Here is a 21,464-nt window from a genome sequence, read left to right as displayed (position 1 = left end):
TTGCACGTGTGTGTGTGTGTGTGTGTGTGTGTGTGTGTGAGAGAGAGAGAGAGAGAGAGAGAGAGAGAGAGAGAGAGAGAGATGCATGTGCCATAGCTAATGTGCAGAGGTCAGAGGATATCCAGTTCTCTTCTACCTTCATGGTGTTCCCAAGAATCAAGCTCAGTTCATCAGCTGATTGTCTAGCCAGCTCTTCACCCACTGAGCCATCTCCATGGCCCCCATGTTTAAGCATTCTTTTGGGGGCTAGATATTGTATGCTTTTAATTCTAGCACTCACAAGGCAGAGGCAGGTGGATTTCTGTGATTTGGAGGCAGGCCAAGACTATATTGCTAGTTCTAGGCCATGTGCTGGTGTGTTCATGTAAGTGCACACGCCCTCCAAGGCCAGAAGCATAGGACCCTCGGGAGCTGGAGTCCATAGGAAGTTGTGAGCTGCCCCAAAATGGATTGAACCAAGGTCCTCTGCTCTTAATCACTGAGCCAGCTCTTCAGACCCCTCTTTCCTTTTATTTTTTTCTCAAGGCAGGGTTTCTCTGTGTAGACCTATTCTGGAACTAGCTCTTGTAGACCACACTGGCCTTGAACTCACAGAGATCCACCTGCCTCTGCCTCCCGAATGCTGGGATTAAAGGCATGTGCCACCACCGCCTGGCATAAGGCCCTTTTTTCTTTTTTGACATAGGGTCTCATGTAGTCCAGGCTGGCTTTTAATAAACACTTAATCCTCAACCTAAGTGAGCATTGGGATTACCAGCCAGAACCACCACACCTTACATAACTGATGCTTTTCCAAGATTGCTCTATGCCAGTTACTTAACATAGGTCTCACAAATCTAAAGTAGGAGGAAACAATGTCAGGGTTTTGGTAGTGACGGGAAGCCATCGTGGACTCAGGAACTGGACCGCAGGTTGTCACTGGTCTTTATTCCTATCATCCAAGCAAGTTCAGGTGATGCCTCTTCCTAGGAGAGAGAGTAGTGGAGCTCAGGGCATTTGAGGCCTACTGGGACACCCCTAGAACCGATGTCTCTTACTTAGCATAGTCTGTCCCACCTTAATAATGTCACTTGAAACAGGACTGCTTTCTGCAGTTGAAGACAAGATGGTTGGTAATGTATTATTGTTACTTTTGTTTCCAGTGTTTCAAATTGTCTTGAAACTAGACAGTCTGGATTGCTCTTTACCAAAAATTACAATACCGTGAAGTTACTTTAAATTACACGATTTCTTATTGTGTGGGTGTGTCACAGTTTTTAGGTGGATATCAAATAATTTACAGGCATCAGCTCTTCCCTTTCACTCCAAGAGGCACAGGATGGTCCCTGGGGTGTCTGTGGGACCCTGGAGCCAAGCACCGACACCAACGTCAGGTGTAAATGAGAGTGTGGCTCAGGACAGGGTAGGGTGGGCCCGAATTTGGCTAGCAGATTTCAGCGCCTTTGCAGGGACACATGCCCAGGGGGCGTGGCTCTGGGCTGGGTGTGTCGGGGGCGTGGCCTGATGCTGGTGTAGGAGCAGGGCAGATCGCGGAGATATCGTGGGCGTGGTCTGGCGCGGGGGCAGGTCCTGAGGCCGTCCCCACACACCCCCCCCAGCGGAGGCCCGGAAGGGACCATTCGCGCTTCCGTCTCCGCCGGGGCTGCACAGAGGGCGGAGTTGCGGCCCGAGGACGCAACGCGAGCCCAGTTCCGGCGAGGAGGCCGCGCCAGTGACAGCGATGGCGGCGGAGTCGGCGCTCCAAGTTGTGGAGAAGCTGCAGGCGCGCCTGGCCGCGAACCCCGACCCTAAGAAGGTGAGCGGCGGGCGGGCGGGAGGCGCGGGCGGGCGTTGGGCTCGGCGCGGGCCCGGTAACGGTCGCGGGCCGGGTTCGGCCGGGTCCTCCTTGGACCCGGAGCCAGGCCCCGCGGAGCGGCGCGGGGCAGCGAGGAGTTCGCGGTCTGCGTGCGCGTCCCGGCTGCTGCTGAGCACTCGAGGGGGACACGGGCGGCCTGGCCTTTCCGCTTTCCCCGGGGCTCGGGCGGCCGCGCCAGCTGTTCCACCGTCCCAGCCGAGCGACCCTGCCCCGCTGGTTGGAGTTCTGCGGCTCCGACGCGAGGACCCCCTGTCTCCTTCCCTTTAACCGAGAAAACGGGGAAAGCCTTGGGTTTTCGATCTCTGCTCCTGGAACTCGGATCTTGGATGAGGGCGTGAGAGTATTACACGTCTCTGACTTACGGGAAGGTGGGAGCCGCCGGTGATGAAGAACCATGTTTAATTGCACTTAACTACTTTGTTGCTTCTGTTAGAAACTGTTAACTTAAATACATTGTTTCCCCTCCTGGTCCCCGGTGACCCGGCTTCTCAGTAGTCGAGGATAGGATATGGTGGAAGTTAGAGTAGTGTTCATTGAAGTCTCTGGATGAAAATACCGGAGGGTGTGACATTGCTTGTCAGCATTCTAGCCTGGGCCCCGCGGTTCCTAAAAGGCAAAGAAGTCTCCAGCGAGCTGAGTGGAAGAGGAAGTAATGGAGGGAGGCAGCGGACTTAAAAGTGCAATCTAGGTTCCCATTCAGCACCAGCTCTGGAGTTTGGGGGAGGTCTTTGCTCAACCTGCCTTTAGTTTCTTTATGAAATGCCAGCTGGACCCAAGTGCTCAGTAAGTGTGAATCGCCATCTTTCAGAATTTCTAGCCAACGACCCCATTTACGCTTCTTGCTCCTCTAGTCACGGAGCCATTTTTGAAGGTGGCACGCTACCTCTCACTTTTTAACTCCCCTCATTCTGTTGGAAGATACACTTCTTCAGGAAGCTGTGTTCTCAATCAGTGAGAACTTAAATGCTTTCAATTGTCTTGTGTTTTACTTTCTATGGAGGCTCTGGTACCTTCTGTCAGTCATTTACAAGTTTCTTTTTACAATAACCCTTTGTGGGCATCTAATAAATGGTCATTAATTCCAAGTACCAGTACACTGTAAGACTTGTGGCTGACCTTAAAGTAACCATCCCCATTTGGTCATTTTGTTCCATTAGATTAAGGGGGAAAAATTCTTCATATACTATCTGTGGGGTACCCCCCCCCCCGTTAGAATTTAAATTTTGAAATGGCCTGTCTAGTTGTGCATAGAATGCCAATCTAGGAAAAGTTTTACATACGTTTTCTTGAACTAGTAGTAATTTTTTTCAGAGGGTATTTGATGTTGTTGTTTTGGTCGGTGGTGCTGGCATTGAACCCAGGGACTCATGTGCTAACTCACACCAGTAGGCAAGCACTCTACCACTGAAAGTCCTATTTGGCTTTTCTCTTCCTAGATAGAAAATTACCTTGGAGCTGGGCGTTGGTGGCGCACACCTTTAGTCCCAGCACTCGGGAGGCAGAGGCTGGCAGATCTCTGAGTTCAAGGACAGCTTGGTCTACACAGCTAGTTCCAGGACAGGCTCCAAAGCCACAGAGAACCTCTGTCTCAAAAAACCAAAAAAAGAAAACAGAAAATTACCTTGGGATTGGAGTGTAGTTCAGTAGCAGATATATGGGCTCCTGGGTTCTGTACACACTGGGGAGGGAGAACTGAATGTGTTGTGAGGAGAGCAATGTGAAGGTGAGGGGAATGTTGAGACCCCTTTGCAAAGGGCCTGATAGTTGACATTCAGAAACAAGCTGACTGCAGAGGGAAAATTGCAAGCTGGCACACTGGCTTCCCAACCTCCTTTTAACACAGCAAGCTCTCACAGGTTCTTGAAATGGCAAGATGATTATAGAGCAGTATTGAATTTGCAACCACATCTTGCTTCCAGGCCATTATTAGCCAAAAGGCTAATTTCACACCTGTGTTTCTGGAACTTCTGCTGCTATTGGATTTTTGGTGTTTTAAATGTAAATACACGATGTATTCATTCTATATCATCCAAGGTCTAGGCTCACTTGCTAAAGAAGGTACTAGGAGATTACTCAGCTTTTGTTCTTATTGGATTGGTAGTGATTTCCATAAGTGTTAAAGTTAGCAGTCTATTTGGTTTTCACTGTGAAAACTATGAAGCACACAGATTGATGGTAGATGGAGAACTAACTAGGAAGGAGGTCACTGTTGAGAACTTCTTTGGCTTTAAGGATGGACATAGTGGGCAGGAGGTCCAGATTCCTAAGCATGCTACTGTGCAAATTTTTTGTTATTTCTCAATCATCTGTCCTCAGTTTGCTTATTTGTTCGTTTGTTTTTTGGTTTTTTGAGACAGGGTTTCTCTATTGTTTTAGAGCCTGTCCTGGAACTAGCTCTGTAGACCAGGCTGGCCTTGAACTCACTGAGATCCGCCTGCCTCTGCCTCCCGAGTGCTGGGACTAAAGGTGTGCATCACCAATGCCTGGCCTGTCCTCAGTTCTTGCTGGCTCTATAGATGCTACTTGGGTTGACAACACAAGTTCCATCTACTCAAGGATTCCATAGTGCTTTCGCATTCTTCCTTGAAATTTACTGAAAACTGGAGATGGCAAAGTCTTTTTCTCTTACACTGGACCAAGTCAGCTCAAAAATCTCCAGAGTTTTTATTTGACTGCTAGCCCAAAGGGAAGCAACAGGCAACTCTCACTTTGCCAGCTAGTGCTAAGCCTTGAGATGAACACATCCTCTGTGACTTCTGATTCCACCCTTGTATGTTGGCTGTGTAGGTCCTATAACCCTGTCCTTGTGACCTCCTTTGCCATGTGGACTGTAAGGGTGCTACTGAGGAAGAGTACCTGCTTTCTTCTTTTCATCCTAAGTGCTAGGTATGTGAGTTAGGTGTATGCTCCTTTTTTAAAAATATTTTTATTTTATGTGACATTGGTATTTTGTCATGGGTGTCAGGTCCCCTTGAACTGTAGTTATAGACAGTTGTGAGCTCCTATGTGAATGCTGGGAATTGAACCTGGGTCTGCTGAAAGAGTCATCATTGCTTTTAACCACTGAGCCATCTCTGCAGTCCATATGCTCCTTTTTTTTAAATGTTAGGTGTTTTCTTGGCTTGCTAGGCAAGCTATGGCACCTCACTGGGCCCAGTTTCAATATGAGTAAAAAGAGGAGAATAATACCCACTAGATAGTGTCAAATGAGACAAACTTAGCATGATACCAGCACACAATGGGTGGTATATAAATGCTTCCTTCTAGGGATTCACATTGGAGAAGAACAACCCATTTTAACTCCTTTGAATAATGCCAGATTTCCCTTTCAGTAGATGTTAATTGGCTTTAGCTTTTGCAGTTCTAGTCTTAAGTGACAAGAAGTACATATACAATGTTTCCTGGGTTGGGTCATAGAGGAGATGGAGTTTAAGTACAGTTTTTACTCCATTAAGTTTCATATTCCCCAGATACAATATTGGGCCTCTTATTCCCAGTCAAACAAGATTGTCACCTGTGATCCAATTGCTCTGCCTAGAGACCATGTTAAGTAGAATGGAAGTAGAGTGACCAGAAAAACACACTTGTTGCCCCTCCTTGCAGTAATATGGCGTACCTATTACAGCCTGAACTACAAAGGGGAAAGAACACATCTTTTGTCTAATATTTAAATGTAAAGGCAGCCAGTTATTTATTTCAATTTTGTTTATTTTATTTATTTTTTTGGTTTTTGAGGCAGGGTTTCTCTATATAGTTTTGGAGCCTCTATATAGTCCTGGAACTAGCTCTGCAAATCAGGCTGACCTCTAACAGAGATCCGCCTGCCTCTGCTTCCCGAGTACTGGGACTAAAGGCATGCACTACCATCGCCCAGCCAATTTTGCTTAATTTGGCTTTTAAAAAAGTGTTTGTTTTTATTTTTTATGTATATTAGTTTCAGATGTGTGCCTGAAGCCCATGGAGCCCAGAAGAGGGCATTGGGTTCTTTGGAATTAGAGTTACAGGCAGTTGTGAGCCACCATGTGGCTTCTGGGAATTGAACCCAGGTCTTCTGAAAGAGTAGTCAGTACTCTTAGCCACTGGGCCATCACTTGAGCCCTGTTTGGCTTTTTTTTTTTTTTTTTAATTAAAATTGTTATACACACATGTGTGTGTCTGCATGTTAGTTTATACAGAAGCATGTGGGTACCCTTGGAAGCCAGAAGAGGGTATCAGGTGTCAGGTACCTTAAAGCTGGAGTAACAGGTGGCTGTGAGTTGTAAGATAGTTCTGGGAACTGAACTTAGATTCTTTGGAAGAACAAGTGCTCTTAACCACTGACCTGTCTCTCATGTCCCATATTTTGACTTTTTGAGTGAGGATTAGCCATGTAGCTGGCGTGGTACTCAAATGTAACCCAGGCTGGCATCTGACTCTGAATGCTGGATTACAAGGGTATAATGCTGCAGCTGGTTCAGTTATCCTATGCTGCTTGTGATTTCTTCCTCTCCCTTTATGGAGAGTGTTTATATTCATAGAAAAAGGCTTAGCCAATCCTGATTTTTGTAGAAATAAAGTAAGTAGGAATTGACTGAGCAGTGTCTGGTCCAGGATCGAGAGTATGACATGGAAAGAGCTATTGGCTGATGAATGAAATAATTAGGGATGGACATGTTCAACTTTTATAGTTGCAGACACCATGACTAAGCATTGCACATCGTTTGTCCCAGTGAATCCTCACAGCTTGTGCAGCAGATGGAGAATCTAGTTTTGATTTGCAGATGAAGTAACTAGGGTTCAGGGAGGTTACTTACTGACTTAACACAAGATCAGGCAAGAAGCTGAGACAACCTGCCTCTGAGTCCATCTTGAGCTTTGTTCTACCAGTTTTGACCTAGTTTTAGAGACTTAGAAAGGAAATGGACAAACCCAGATCTTTCTGATCTACCCAGAATTGTTTGATCATCATTAACAGCAAAGCTCTGACTTCAGCAACTCAGGATTGATCTTGGCTTCCCAAGGCTTGTAGGTACTCTCTTCCTGTGGAGTCCTTGTTCTGCTTTCCATTTTATCAAGTCTGTGGGTAATTTGCCTAAGCTTGCTACCTTTCATAAGCCTCTGCAAAGTGATAGTTGCTGATGGCTTTATTTGTTCTTTGTGGGTGGGGTTCTTTCTCTAAAACACAGGTGATCTTTGATATTGCTTTGTCATTGTAGCTCTTTTTTAAATTCAGTCTGGGGATTGAACCCAGGACCTTGCACATGGTAGCCAAGCCCTCTACCACTCAGCCACAGTCCCAGACTTGTGACTTTTGAACTCATGGTGATCCTCCTGCCTCAGTTTCATAAGTCCTGGGATTAGTTAGTGAGGATTTAACATTTTTATTTTATGTGTAAAATATGTTTTGCTTGCATGAATGTCTGTGCACTTCATGCATATCTGGTGCCCTTGGAGGCCAGAAGAGGGTATTGGATCCCCTTGGAACTGGAGTTAGAGATGATCTGAACCATCACGTAGGTGCTGGGAATTAAACTCAGGTTCTCTGAAAGAGCTGCCAGTGCTCTTAACCGCTGAGCAATTTCTCCAGTCCAGTTAGTGAGTTTTAACTCTCTTCTCTGCCTCCTCTTTTCCTTTGGAGAAGAAAACCAGTTGAGACTGCAGGATCTAGCTGGGTCTAGTAGCAAGAGCCCTGTAATCCCTATTCCAGAAGCTAAGGCAGGAAGCCTGAGCAAGCTAGTGAGATATTGTCTCTAAAAGAGAAGCCTGGGTGATAGCTGAGCACTTGTCAGCATTGGTAACCAAACAGGTTCAATTGCAAGTATTTTAACCAAACTAAAACCACAGAAGAGAGCTTGGGAGATAAAACTCATCTGGTAACTTCAGAAGCATTGGGCCTGAGTTCAGTCCCCTGTACCCACGTGAAAATGCTGGGCATGGAGTTGTACACTTAGAATTCCAGTGTTGTAGAGGCAGAGACAAGAGTCCAGGGAATTATGGATTAGTGAACTCCAGACCAGTGATAGACCTGGTGTCAGAAGAGAGGCAGTGGTTGTTTGATTTTATTTTATTTGAGACAGGGTTCCTATTTGGACCAGGCAGACCACTGCTAGAATTAAAGGCATAATTACCATGCCCAGCAGGATGATTTTTTTTAAGGTTGTCCTCTGATCTCCACAGACATGCGCCCATGCCCAAACACATTCCTCTCTCTGTCTCATCCACTTATTTATTTACTTGCTTTGGTGGCAGAGTTTCTCTGTAGCTCTGGCTGTCCTGGAATTCATTCTGAGAACCATGCTGGCCTCAAACTCATAGAGATCCACCTGACTCTGCTTCCTAAGTGTCAGTACCACCACTGCTTGGCTTACACACACTTTTTTTTGAGGGGGTGTTTCAAGACAGGGTTTCTCTGTAACTTTGTAGCCTGTCACGAAGCTCACTCTGTAGATCAGGCTGGTCTGGAACTCATAGAGTTCCACCTGTGCCTGCCTCGCCTCCTGAGTGCTTGGGATTAAAGGCATGTGCCACCACCACCTGGCACACACACATTTCTTAAAATCTGTTTTTAAATTTTTATTTATTTTCATTTTATGTGTATTGGTGTTTGGCCTGCATGTATGCCTGTGTGATCTTGGAGTTACAGACAGGTGTGAGCTGCCATGTGGGCACTGGGAACTGAACCCAGGTCCTCTGGAAGAGCAGGCGGTGCTCTCAACCTCTGAGTTATCTCTCCAGCCCATAAAATCTGTTTAGAAAAAAAGCACAGACTCTAAAACCATTGATGAAAGTTAATGTTCCACTTGTGTCTTGGGCTAGTAATGAAGCTCTCTGAGCCTGTCTTCATACTTGTATACTAATGAAAGCACCCATAGTTGTTACCAAGAACAACATAGCACCAAGCAAACATTTCACCATCTAATAACCATCTGCTCCAGAGAAGATAGTTATGACTATAGAAATTAATACTTTTTTATTCTCTTTGCAGCTATTAAAATATTTGAAGAAACTTTCCATCTTGCCTATCACCGTAGACATTCTTGTGGTAAGACTGAACATATTATGTGACTGTATTGCAAATGTTTCCTACTACAGACAGAATACAGGGAGACCTAAAGGATGGGCTGTATAAGCTAAAGAAACCAGATACTGTTGTTCTTTCATTATAGTTTTAGGATAAAGGCTGGAGAAGTAGGGGTGGGGTGGGGGGTGTCCCGAATGAGTGGGGTCCCAAGATAAGGAACCATGTGGGAAGGCATAGCAGGTTCCATAGCAGGTGAGGGTGACCAAGGCGGAGGGAATAACACGACAGGCAGATAGAGCTTAAATGAGGAGTTTATTTAGAAAGGGGAGTGAGGGGGAAGGGAAGAGACATAGAGACACTGGGAACAGAAGAGGAGAGGAGAGAGAAAGTGCCAGCGCAGAGCTGGAAGGCAAAAGAGAGCGTAAGTGGACAGGGGTCTGTCTTTTAAAGGGGTCCTTTACACCTGCCTGCAGACTACTGCCCATGGAACCCTGGGCTGACCAGAGTACTGCCTGAGTGCATTCTAGGTGACAAGGGCAGGCCAGCATAATGCCTGAATCCTTACAGACACAGCACACTTCACACTGTATGATTCTGTTTTTATTAAATGTCCAGAACAGGCAAAGCCATAGTCAGAAAAGAAAGTAGCTAAGTCCATGGTTGTTAGGGTCTGTGGCAATTGGGAGGAACAGGGCTTTTTTTTTTTTTTGTTCCAGAATTAGGTAGAAGTAATTATTGCTCAGTATGAGCACTTTAAGATGGTGAGTTTCATGTTATGTACCAAAGTGGACAGAGGTGCTGTAGAACAAGCTCAGGGTGTTACAGATGATAGAAAATCATCTTTGCTGAGTTACATATCTCTCTCTGTTATGTGAATTTTAGTTCAAAATTGAAATAGTTATTCTTTTACTTAAGTATGTTTAAATGCCCAGAGAGGCCACAGGACCTCAGATTCTCTGGAACTGGAGTTACAGGCAGATCATTGTGAGCTACCTGATATGGGTGCTGGGAGTGAATTACTGTCCTCTGCAAGAGCAGTAATTGCTGCAAAGCCATCACTCTAGCCCTCAGTTCAGAATTTAAATATATGAGGTGCATGAGAGATGCAAGAGTGCCATTAATCCCGGCACTGGGGAGGTAGAGGCAGGCAGATCTCTCTGAGTTTGAGGCCAGCCTGCCCTTCCAGGAGAGCTAAGGCTATTACACAGAAAAACCCTGTCTCAAAAGGATCCCAGCTCAATTTTTACCGCTCAAGTAAGGTGGTTTACAACTGCCTATTAACTCCAATTGGTCTCTGAGGGCACCTGTTCACACATGGCATACACTGATACAAATATAGGCACAGAAACATAAATCTTAAAAAAAAATTAATACATGCCAGGCATGGTGATGTATACCTTTAATCCCAGCATTCAGGAGGCAGAGGCTGGAGATCTCTGAGTTCCGGGCCAGCCTGGTCTATAGAGTGAGTTCTAGGGCAGCCAGAGCTACACACCGAGAAACCCTGTCTTGAAAAACCAAAACCCAAACCAAACCAAACAAACAAACAAACAAAAAAAAAAAAACATAAAAAGAACATTGATGTTGGCATCTACTACTAGATTCTAATCCAATTTCTAGGCAGGCACGGTTGCATGTGCCTTTGCGGGTGAGTCTCTGTGAGTTTAAGGCCAGCCTGGTATACATAATGAAACCCTTTTTTTTTTTTTTTTTTTTTTTTTTGGTGTATGTGTTTTTAAGATTTATTTTTTATTTATTTTATGTACATGAGTGCTCTATCTGCATGCACACCAGAAGAGGGCATCAGATCCTACTATAGATGGTTGTGAGCCACCATGTGCTTGCTGGGAATTGAATTCAGTACCTCTGGAAGAACAGCCAGTGCTCTTAACCTTTGAGTCATCTCTCTAGCCTCAAGAAACCCTGTCTTAAAAAAAAGAAAAAAAAAAAAAAAACCTTAATATAACTTCTATGGCTTTCGTAGGCTGGGTCTCTGTACAGTGAGGCTCATTCCTACCTCAAGGGCTATGATGAGCACTGACTCATAGGGCATTTAGCATCTTAAGCCCACGGTGGAATTCCCCTCCTTGTTACATTGTTACAGTTGTGGCTTGTTTTTGAGGACACACTTCTCTAAACCTGTGAGCTTTATTACTTTGTGTCAGATCTTTGGGCATAGGCAACAAAGTGGTTTAGTATAAGGTTTAGAAGGTGTTTTAATAGGGAAGTATTTGCTTTTCTCAAGCAGGAGGCCTTATTTAGAAAAATATGCCCTTGGTTTCAGAGCCCTCAATCAATTCCTTTGTTGAATTTGTAGGAGACTGGGGTAGGGAAAACAGTAAACAGCTTTCGAAAACATGAGCAAGTGGGGAACTTTGCCAGAGACCTGGTGGCCCAGTGGAAGAAGCTGGTTCCTGTAGAGCGGTAAGAATGTTTCTTCTTTGCTTGTTCTGCTTCTTATGTCAAATAACTATGTTGCCTTGAGTATAAAAACAACCCATAATTAATGTAATATATTAAGAATCAAAATGGCTCATACCTTTAATACCAGTACTCACAGACAGAGGCAGGTAGATCTCTGTGAGTCTGAGGCCAGCCTGGCCTACAGAATGAGTTTCAGGACAGTCAGGGCTACACAGAGAAATCCTGTCTCAAAATAAAATAAAATAAAAATTTCTTAAGGGCCAGGGAGGGCCCAGTGGGTAAAGGCACCTGCTGACAACCTAAGTTTGTTCCTTGGGACCTATATGGTGAAAGGAGAGACCCAGATCCCAAAGGTTGACCTCTGGTCTCCAGATGTGCATGGAACATGCTCCCTAACAGAATAAATACAATAAATAAGTAAAAGTGGAATAATCACTTATTTATTTATTTTACAATTTCTTTTTGTTTTTTAAGACTGGGTCTCTCTGTGGCCCTGGTGGAAATCTCTTGAACTCAGAGACCTGCCTGCCTCTGTCTGTGAGTGCTGGAATTACAGGCATGCACCACCATGCCTAGGGTACAATTCTTTTTTAATGATAAACATTAACATATTGTTGGGTGTTTTTTTATTCTGTTTGGGGGTTTGTTGCTGAGGATTGGGTTCAGGGTCTCTCACATCTTCCCACTAAACTATACCCTTCTGGTTGCTTTTCGTTTACTGTGGGGGTGGCGTGGGTATGTGCCCTAGCTTTTCAGAGTCACTTCTCTTCTGCCACCATGGGATTGGATACAGGTCTCCAGGCTTGCATGACAAATAATTTTACCCGTTGAGCTGTCAGGCTGGCCTTAATATCTTTCTTCAGACAGGGTCTCATTCTGTGGCTTAATTTAGCCTAGACCATGCTATATAACAGGATGACCTTGAACATCTGATTCCTCAACCATCCTACCTTAGCCTCCTTGATACTGGGATGATAGGTGTAAGCCACCACTCTTGGCCTGGTTTTTGTTGTTTGTTCTGTTTTGTGGTGAGTCAGTTGCTTGTAGCTGAGGTTGGCCTTGAACTTCTGATCCTCCTGTCCTCACCTGCAAAGTGTTAAGATTATAGATGTGTCCTTCATTCCTGAGTCAGGGTCTGTGATTTTTTTTTTTCTAAAGAGATTTATGCTGAGATTTCCCTCTGCTTTCATTTTTATTTTAGAAACAATGAAGCTGAGGATCAGGATTTTGAGAAGAACAGTTCCCGAAAGCGCCCTCGAGATGCTCTTCAGAGGGCAGAGGAGCTGGAGGGGGACTACCAGGAAAGCTGGAAGGCCTCTGGCAGCCAGTCCTACAGCCCTGAGCACAGACAGAAAAAACACAAAAAACTCTCTGAGCCTGAAAGGCCTCACAAAGTGGCTCACAGTCACGAGAGGAGGGATGAAAGAAAGAGGTGTCACAAAGTGTCACCACCATATTCCTCAGACCCTGAGTCTTCTGACTATGGCCATGTTCAATCCCCCTCACCTTCCAGTCCACATCAAATGTACACAGACCACTACAGGTCGCCAGAGGAGGACCGTGAGCCCATCATCTCACACCAGAAGCCTGGGAAAGTCCACAGTAATACCTTTCAGGACAGACTGGGGGTTAGTCAGGAGCGACACCTGAGTGAGCACCAGGGGAAGGGGGCTGTAAGCCAAAACAAGGAGCACAAATCTTCCCACAAGGAGAAACGACCTGTGGATGCCAGGGGTGATGAGAAGGTCTCTGCCCTGGGTAGAGAGAAATCACACAAGGCCTCTTCCAAAGAGGAAAACAGAAGGCTACTCTCAGGGGACAGTGCCAAGGAGAAGCCACCCTCTACTGTTAAGAAAGAGAAGGACAGAGAGGGCAACAGTGTCAAGAAAAAGTTTCCGCCTGCCTTGGCGGCTGCTTCAGATAACCACTTTAGAAAGCCCAAACACAAGGACTCTGAGAAGAGCAAGGGCGGCAAGAACAAGCCAAGTGCAGACAGCCTAGACTCAGGGCGGGGGTCTGGAGACCTCCTGCCCAAAGCAAAAGAAAAAGCCCCCAACAGCCTGAAGGCTCAGGAGGGGAAAGGAAGAACGAGCTCAGATCGAAAGTCACCAGCCTCGCTCCCTAAAGTAGAGGAGCCGGACATGGATGACGAGTTTGAGCAGCCCACCATGTCCTTTGAGTCATACCTCAGTTACGACCAGCCTCGGAAGAAAAAGAAGAAGGTTGTAAAAACTTCAGCCACAGCACTTGGAGAAAAAGGACTTAAAAAAAAGGACTCAAAAAGCACTAGTAAAAACTTGAACTCAGTTCAGAAATTACCCAAGGTGAATGAAAACAAATCAGAGAAGTTGCAGCCAGCAGGAGCTGAGCCCACCAGGCCTCGAAAGGTAACTGCAGCCACCCAGCGCCTCGCCTGCTGAGTGCACAGAGCCCACCTGCCCTGCCACCTGTCTGGCTTGTGTTTGGCCAGCTGAGTTTTGATTGGTGGGAATGTTCTCTGGGCCTCACTAGCTGCTTAAGGCGGATGCTACCCAAGAATTATTCTGGGCTGGGAGGTAGCTCAGTAGTACAGTACTCTCTACGAGTAAGTGAGGCCCTACATTTACTTATTGGCACCTTAAAAAAAAAAATGTTCCCCAAAGCATTGTTATTGTCCTATCTACATTTATTTCATTATTTATTTATTGGGAGGGGGGAGATAGGGTTTCCCTGTGTAGCCCTGGCTGTCCTAGAACTCGTTCTGTAGGCCAGGCTGGCCTTGAACTCACAGAACTGCCTCCCTCTTGCTCCCAAGTGCTGGGATTAAAGGTGTGCACCATGACTGCCCAGCTGTACATTATTTCTTGGTCTAGATGATGGCATTCATGACTTCTGTTCTCCTCTAGCCTGGATCTATCTGCTGGTACAATATGCTTGGTTAACTCTCAGGGGTTAACTCAGGGAAGGAAGTTGTGCTTACAGGGTGGGCTCTGTACGCTTGTCTCTTGCAGGTCCCTACTGATGTGCTGCCAGCATTGCCAGACATCCCCTTACCTGCCATACAAACAAACTACCGTCCCCTTCCTTCCCTTGAGTTGATTTCTTCCTTCCAGCCAAAGCGGAAAGGTAATTTTTGATATCTTTACAATTATTAAAACAGTCTCACTGTGTAGCTTTGGCTGGCCTAGAACTCACTCTGTAGAGCGGGCTGGTTTCAAATTCAGAGATTCACCTGCCTCTGCCTCCCAGGTGCTGGAATTAAAGATTATCATATTTTTTATTCTACCTTCTTGTTTTGCTTGCACGTATGTCTGTGCATCATGTGTTTAGTGCTGAGGAGGCTAAAGAGGGTGGGTTACACAGAAGGCATAGAGTGAGCTGTCCTGTGGACTCTGAGTTTTCATCACGGGCCTTAGACTTTTGTGACTTGCTGGTTTTGCTCTCTCTACAGCATTCTCTTCACCCCAGGAAGAAGAAGAAGCTGGGTTCACAGGACGCAGAATGAATTCTAAGATGCAGGTGTATTCAGGTTCCAAGTGTGCCTATCTCCCCAAAATGATGACCTTGCACCAGCAGTGTATCCGGGTGCTTAAGAACAATATTGACTGTGAGTCACCAACCTCTCGAGCACATGACCACACTGGTACTTTGCCACTGGGGAGCTTGGCTGCCTGCCATTCAAGCACTCACCTTCTCACCTCTGGTTTCTTTGCAGCAATCTATGAAGTGGGAGGAGTCCCCTATTCAGTTCTTGAACCTGTCTTGGAGAGGTGTACACCTGATCAGCTCTATCGAATAGAGGAATGCAATCACGTGAGTGTCCTAAGTGGGAACAGAGTAGCTTCCTGGCTGTATTTCCAGAAGTAGCTTTGTCTGTTTCTGCTGTGGCTGAAGGGCAGGTCAGAGGGCAGATCACTGTTCTGGGCATGTTTGGTTTGCATCTGGTCTTTAAACAAGCATGTTCTTTGTGCCTGCTCCTGGGAGCCTTCTTTGTTTTGTTTGTTTGGTGGTGGTTTTTTTTGTTTTGTTTTTTTGAGACAGGGTCTGGCTGTCCCAAAAATCATGTAGACCAGGCTGGCCTCATACTCACAGAGATCTGCCTGCCTCTGTCTCCTGAGTGCTGGGATTAAAGGTGTGTGCCCCTGTGCCTGGTTCCTTTTAAAAAAACGTTCAGTGTGAGTGTGTGTGTGTTGCCTGTATATGGAGGTCAAAGGATAGCTTTGAGGAGCTGCTTCTCTTCTGTCTTTACATGGGTTCCAGGACCAAACTTAGGCCAACAGCCTTGTGTTGCAAGTTCCTTTAATGATGAGCCATCTTGCCAGCCCAGTCCGGGGACCTTAAGCAGGGTGCTGGGATTCTAACACAGGGAAAAGCACTTCCAAGGCCTCCCTTGAACTTGCCTTGTCATAAGGTAAAGGGAGAGTTCCGAAAGCACAGCGTCTGGGGTTTAGAGAGATGTGTTTAGTGCTGGCACTTGGGTGTTTAGTGAAAGTGACAGTGACAGCGCATGACAGACATTTAAATCTTCTAGAATGCTCCTCAGGTAGCCCTCATGCATGGCAGTTCAGTGTAGAGCTGGGAAACACTCGGTTTTACCCCAGATCTGTCCTTACTGATATCTGAAAGAAAAGATTGATGTTGGGAGCTTTCTTCTCTACCAGCCCTTCCATTCACAATGCCCTAGAGCAATGATTCTCAGCCTGTGGGTTGAGACCCCTTTTGGGAACTTATAGCAGATATCCTGCATGTCAGATATTTATATTCCAATTTATAACAGCAAAATTACAGTTGTGAAGTAGCAACCAAATACTTTTATGGTTGGGGGTCACTACAATATGTGGAACTGTATTAAGTGTTAAAGCATTAGAAAGGTTGAGAATTACTACTCTAGGGTGATTAGCATAGTACCTCTAACTTACCTGTTTTTCATTTAGTGATTTGCCTTTTTTCTAGAATTGTGGTGCTGTAATACTACTGTTTAGGCCCAACTATTAGGCAGTGGGTCATGCCTCGATAGAAGGGAGATATGTAGGAATGCTTGTATAGAAGTCATGTTCTGGCCCTGATTTCAGGTGTTAATTGAGGAAACAGATCAGTTATGGAAAGTTCACTGTCACCGAGACTTTAAGGAGGAAAGACCAGAAGAATATGAGTCCTGGCGGGAGATGTACCTGCGACTTCAGGATGCTAGAGAGCAGCGGCTGCGCCTGCTAACAAACAATATTCGGTCTGCACATGCCAACAAGCCAAAAGGTAAAGGGAGTAGAAGCTGGCAGGGGCAGCCAGGTGTGTGCTGGAGGCAGCAGCTGAGTCTTAGTGTGCCTGATGGGTATGAGCCACCATCCTCTGAATGTCCCTTTGGGTGTGGTTGGGTGTGGCTGTGTGTGGCTTTTTCTTCTGCTTCCAAACTGGGCTCATGGGGCCTCATTGAGCCCTAGTTTGGGGCTTTCGGAAGCTCTAGATTGTTAAATTGGCAGCAGTACCTTTGCTTAAGAAGATAGATATTGATTTTTGTATTTCTCTTCAGGACGACAAGCAAAGATGGCTTTTGTCAACTCTGTGGCCAAACCACCTCGAGATGTCCGACGAAGGCAGGAGAAATTTGGAACCGGAGGAGCAGCTGTTCCTGAGAAAGTCAGGCAAGATCTCTGCTGCTACGTGGTTACTACCCTGAAGGAGAGCTGGGGGGGAGGGGGGGAAGGGCAGGAAGTGATTTATCTTTGGGGATGGAGGCCAGCAGAGTGTGCTCTGGAATGCTTACTGGATCTGTATTTTACCTTTCTGCCCCTCGGTGTCCTGGCTGCTGCCTGGGTAGATTACTTCTGCTTCTTGTCCAGGGACCCAGGTTAATTGCATGGAGAACAGAACCTGGTTCGTGGAAGTCCCTCTTCTGCTTTCATTTTCCTCATAAACAAACAAAAACAAAAACACTATTTCTAGGGGTGAGGAGATAGCTCAGCCAATAAAATGCTTGAAGACCTGAGTTTGATCCTCAGCACCCATGCTGACAGACAGATGGGTCATCCCAGGGCTGTGGAGGTGGATCACTGGCCTGCCAGCATAGCCTATGCTGTGAGCTGTAGATCTCAATGAGAGACTGTCTCAGAAAATGCAGGATGCAGCAGCAGGTGGATCTTAGTGAGTTTGAGGTCAGCCTGGTCTACAAAGTAATTTTCAGGACAGCCAGGACTGTTAACCAGAGAAACCCTGTCTCGAAACAGCAAAACAAAACTAAGGGGCTCTTAAGGTTCACTTCTAGCTTCCACATGAACATATATGTCCATGTATACCCACATCTGTTTACACCCACATACACCCCCCAAAACAAGATAAATTTCTCAGATGACTACATTTTTATAGGCCGCGTGAGCATTTTCAAATTTTTTTGTTTTGTTTTGTTTTGTTTTGAGACAGGGTTTCTCTATTGCTTTGGAGATTGTTCTGGAACTCACTCCTTAGACCAAGCTGGCCTTGAACTCACAGAGATCCTCCTGCCTCTGCCTCCTGAGTGCTGGGATCAAAGGCGTGTGTCACCAACACTCGGCTAGATTAACATTTTTAACAGCCAAAGTTGAGCTAAGGGCTAAATATTGGCTCTGAACCTTTGCCAGAACCCAGTGTACCAGGCCACTGCTTGGTGCCACAGCAGAGTCACTCAGAACAGCTCTGATTTCGATCTTGTGCTCCTAGCTAACCGGCTTTGTTTTGTGTTACAGGATTAAGCCAGCACCATATACAACAGGAAGCAGCCATGTTCCTGCCAGCAACAGCAGCAGCAGCTTCCACTCCAGCCCAGAGGAACTGGCCTATGACGGGCCCAGTACCAGCAGTGCCCACTTAGCTCCAGTGGCTAGCAGTTCTGTTTCTTATGACCCTAGGAAACCCGCTGTAAAGAGTGAGCAATGCTGGTGGGAGCAGGGCTCCGGGTGGGTGGGGACTCCGGCTCAAGTGTCAACTTGGCATAGGTCACTAGCCAAGGGCAGGTTGGCTGGCCCTCCTCAGGTGTTTTAAGCTTAGCTAATCTGAGTCCTGTTGTTACTTTGGGTGAGAGGAGAGGCTAGGTCTGTCTGGGCACTATTTACTGTTGGAATGTTTATGTTGCAAAGTTAAATTGTGGGGATTGTGGCCCCTACAGTTAGCAAAGACTCCTGATTTGCCACTTACAGCCATCATGAGCTGCGGTGTCAGGGATGGTGGAGGTTCTGTAGGGTGTCAGCAAGGTCTGCCCCATGATGTGGTTTCTATGGCAGCATTAGCAGATCCTGTGTGTGTCCATTTGTGTGTGTGGTGGGGTACACAGCCAGAGGGACCAAACTCAGCCTGGCTTTTGCTGTAAACCACAGTGGTGGATGCCTGTGCTGCCACCCATCTGAAACAGCTGCCTCCTTTTCCTTCACAGAAATTGCCCCGATGATGGCCAAGACAATTAAAGCATTCAAGAACAGATTCTCCCGACGATAAATGGGACTTGCCTTGGAGGTGGAATCTGGGAAGCAGGAGTACAGGGACAGTGACAGTGGGGACAGGTGAAGAGGATGTCCACAGAACAGATCGTATCTTTTGCTTTGTGGAGCTTTGGCCTCTGCTCCTGCACAGTTACAGGGATCTCCCTGTGCACCAAAACCCTGCCTGGAGCACACTTTAGATTTCTGAAGACAGTATGAAGCCTCAGTCTTACTGAGGACTTTAAGGTCAATTACACTTTTATTGCTAATTAGCATCTTTGTAAACTATAAGACATAGTTTTAATTAATAAATATTGCCCCAGATGTATTTATAGTACCCCCAGGGGGTTTCTTTTGTTTTGCTTCTCTTCCTTTTTTCTTTTCCTTTTTTTTTTTTTTTTTTTTTTTTTGTCCTCTATTGTATATTTAGACTTTTAGTTTCCAGGTCCTTTATTAAAGTTAGATGAGCCTAGCAAAAGCCAGTCTTGTTCTAGGTTAGCTCTTTTGAGTAGACACTGGTCCAAAGGGGCATCCCCAGAACTTGTGTGTCACTTCAATTCCAAACATGGATGGAGCCAGGAGTGAGTAAGCGCCAGACTGCCCATCCTCCAGGGGAGCCTTGACATAGCTTCAGAGGGGCCTCACTCTGAGACTATCAGAGTTTCTAGGCAGGAGTCTGTCTTTCTTGTCCTTCAGTAGTGTTTGTTAAGGAAAGCTGTTTGCAAAGTCAAGAGTCCTTCCTTCATATTCTGCAAACCGTGCTCCTCTGTTTTAAGGCTCACTGGAGGACAGAACCTTGGATTAATTTGCATAGGACCTCAACAGTTATGATTTCTAGTTTCTGGTTCAGTATTGTAGCCCCCCCCCCCCATCCCCTTATTTTTCCTTTTTCCACACCATGGGAAACGCAGACATGGCAGGACTTTTGTAGCTCTGAATGTGGTTCTTGGGGTTTTGAAAAGCCAGCACTTTAATCTCTTGTTCCCTATGAATTACTACTAGGAGTGAATTATTTAAAACATTCTAGTGCTGTTGGAAATTGTTTTCGTTTGAAAGGAAAGATCATGTCACTGGAAGAGCACAACAGTTGCTGTGTCTGGCAGAGAACTTGCTGCTGCTGAAGCCCTCTACCTTCTGAATGTAGGCCAGAGTTAGGAGGAAAGGGCCACCTTGGGAAGGGGCTGGACTGTAGACTAGGTGGGGAAATCTAGTTCCAGCTAGCCAGCCAGTTCTGGAGGAATGCTCTTTCCAACTGACATGGGGGCAAGATCAGAACTAAGGGCAGCATCAGGTCCTTCCTTATGGTCAGAAACCATGGAGCTAGTAGGACCTGCTTGGTTATAAGCCAGGTGAACGATGCTGTGAACTTGAGGGGACAGACAGTCTGCTTAAACTGTGCCATCGCTCCTGTCTACATTGTTTTTAACTACCCTGGAGAGGCTAATGAAGACTCCAAGGGAAACCTGCAAAGCTAAAGCTGGGCCCACCTACATGTGCATTGCCATGTAGGTGGCCCTGTTGCCATGGGACACAAGTGTTGCTGTATTTTGAAATTGAGTAAAGCATTGTTTCTCTTGATTACTTGTTTCACCATACCACCGATCTCTTAGCCTGACCTCCAAATCTAACTTCAGGTCTCTTACCTGAAATCAAGGGGACATTTGCACCAGGAGCCAGGCGCCTGGTGCTTAGAATAGCCCCCTGTGGGTGTTGACCACCTCAGATTTGCCTTAGCTGTGTTTCCAAGACTTCCCATTGAAGACTCACTTGTGTATGATTTAACTCCCCATCTTTGGAGTGCTTAGGCCTAGGGGGAAAATGGACACAGATTTGTCCATCTCAGTGCCAGCATCTGCTTTGGCACATAAAGATTTCTGATGCAGCCAGTTTTCTTAGAGCCAGATCTTCCACCCCTTTAGAGTGTCTGTGTCAGGGATATGATTGGTGAGAATAGGGAGGGGCCCAGGAAGCTAACCGTCTCTACAAGCCCTCACCAACGTGCACAGTAGCCACAAAGCAGACACATGGTGATGTTCCATTTCTGGTTGCATTTGTGAAAACTTATGTAATTTTTTTCTGTGCTACACTACATACAAATCACAAATGACAGATTAGCCCTTTGCGATCCTTGGTGTTACAAGGGGTTCTCAGGGGCTTTCTTTCTCTTTTTTGGAGGCAGGAGGGGCAGGAGTGAGCATCATCCTGTTCTTCATTTGTATTTTGGTCCCAAAATGTAAATACAATTTTCTATGTTACTTTTTTGTGGTAACTACAAGATGAATATTTTAATTAGATAAGTTATACAAAAAGGAAAAACTCACGACTAAATAAAAAGCAAAAAAATTCTACCTACTGAGCCTTTCTTTCTCATTTTCTCAGGGAAGCAATATCAATCACAAGATGCCTGCTTCTTTAATCTTGGGGGCTATGCTCACACTGATGGAGCTGCCTCAGCACCCTGTGAGCTCCTCGTATTATGCTGTACAGCTGAGCAGGGAGGCAGGCTTTATGCTATATAGCTGAACATGGAGGCTGGGTTTATGTATACAGCTGAACAGGATGGTGGTGTTTATGATACGTAGCTGAAGGGAGGTTATAGTATCCAGTTAAACAGGTGGAATTTATAGTATATAGCTGAAGGGAGTTATGGTATACAATTGAACAAGGAGGCAGGGCTTATAGTGTGCATCTGAATTAGGAGGCAGGTTTGGCTAATCTCTGGAGCAGTCTTAAGGTAGCAAACATCTTCAGGGGATGAGGG

The 21,464-nt window shown here is 45.9% G+C and overlaps 1 protein-coding gene across 1 annotated transcript; it reads left to right on the top strand.

Annotated features, from left to right (window-relative positions):
* Positions 1-1,426: 1,426 nt before the first annotated feature.
* Positions 1,427-21,051, top strand: Eloa (elongin A). The gene is given in 12 exon segments (XM_051173587.1): positions 1,427-1,589; positions 1,592-1,795; positions 8,820-8,876; positions 11,173-11,279; positions 12,481-13,666; positions 14,270-14,384; positions 14,710-14,865; positions 14,974-15,071; positions 16,331-16,511; positions 16,786-16,897; positions 17,975-18,153; positions 18,658-21,051. Coding segments are annotated over 12 exon segments (2,592 nt in total). The 5' UTR covers positions 1,427-1,454; the 3' UTR covers positions 18,720-21,051.
* The last annotated feature ends 413 nt before the right edge of the window (positions 21,052-21,464 follow it).

This window comes from Phodopus roborovskii, unplaced genomic scaffold, assembly GCF_943737965.1.
Source record: "Phodopus roborovskii unplaced genomic scaffold, PHOROB, whole genome shotgun sequence".
In the NCBI taxonomy this organism is placed as follows: Eukaryota; Metazoa; Chordata; class Mammalia; order Rodentia; family Cricetidae; genus Phodopus; species Phodopus roborovskii.
The sequence above is the reverse complement of the archived record's forward strand: the minus strand, read 5'-3'. Positions and strand labels throughout refer to the sequence as shown.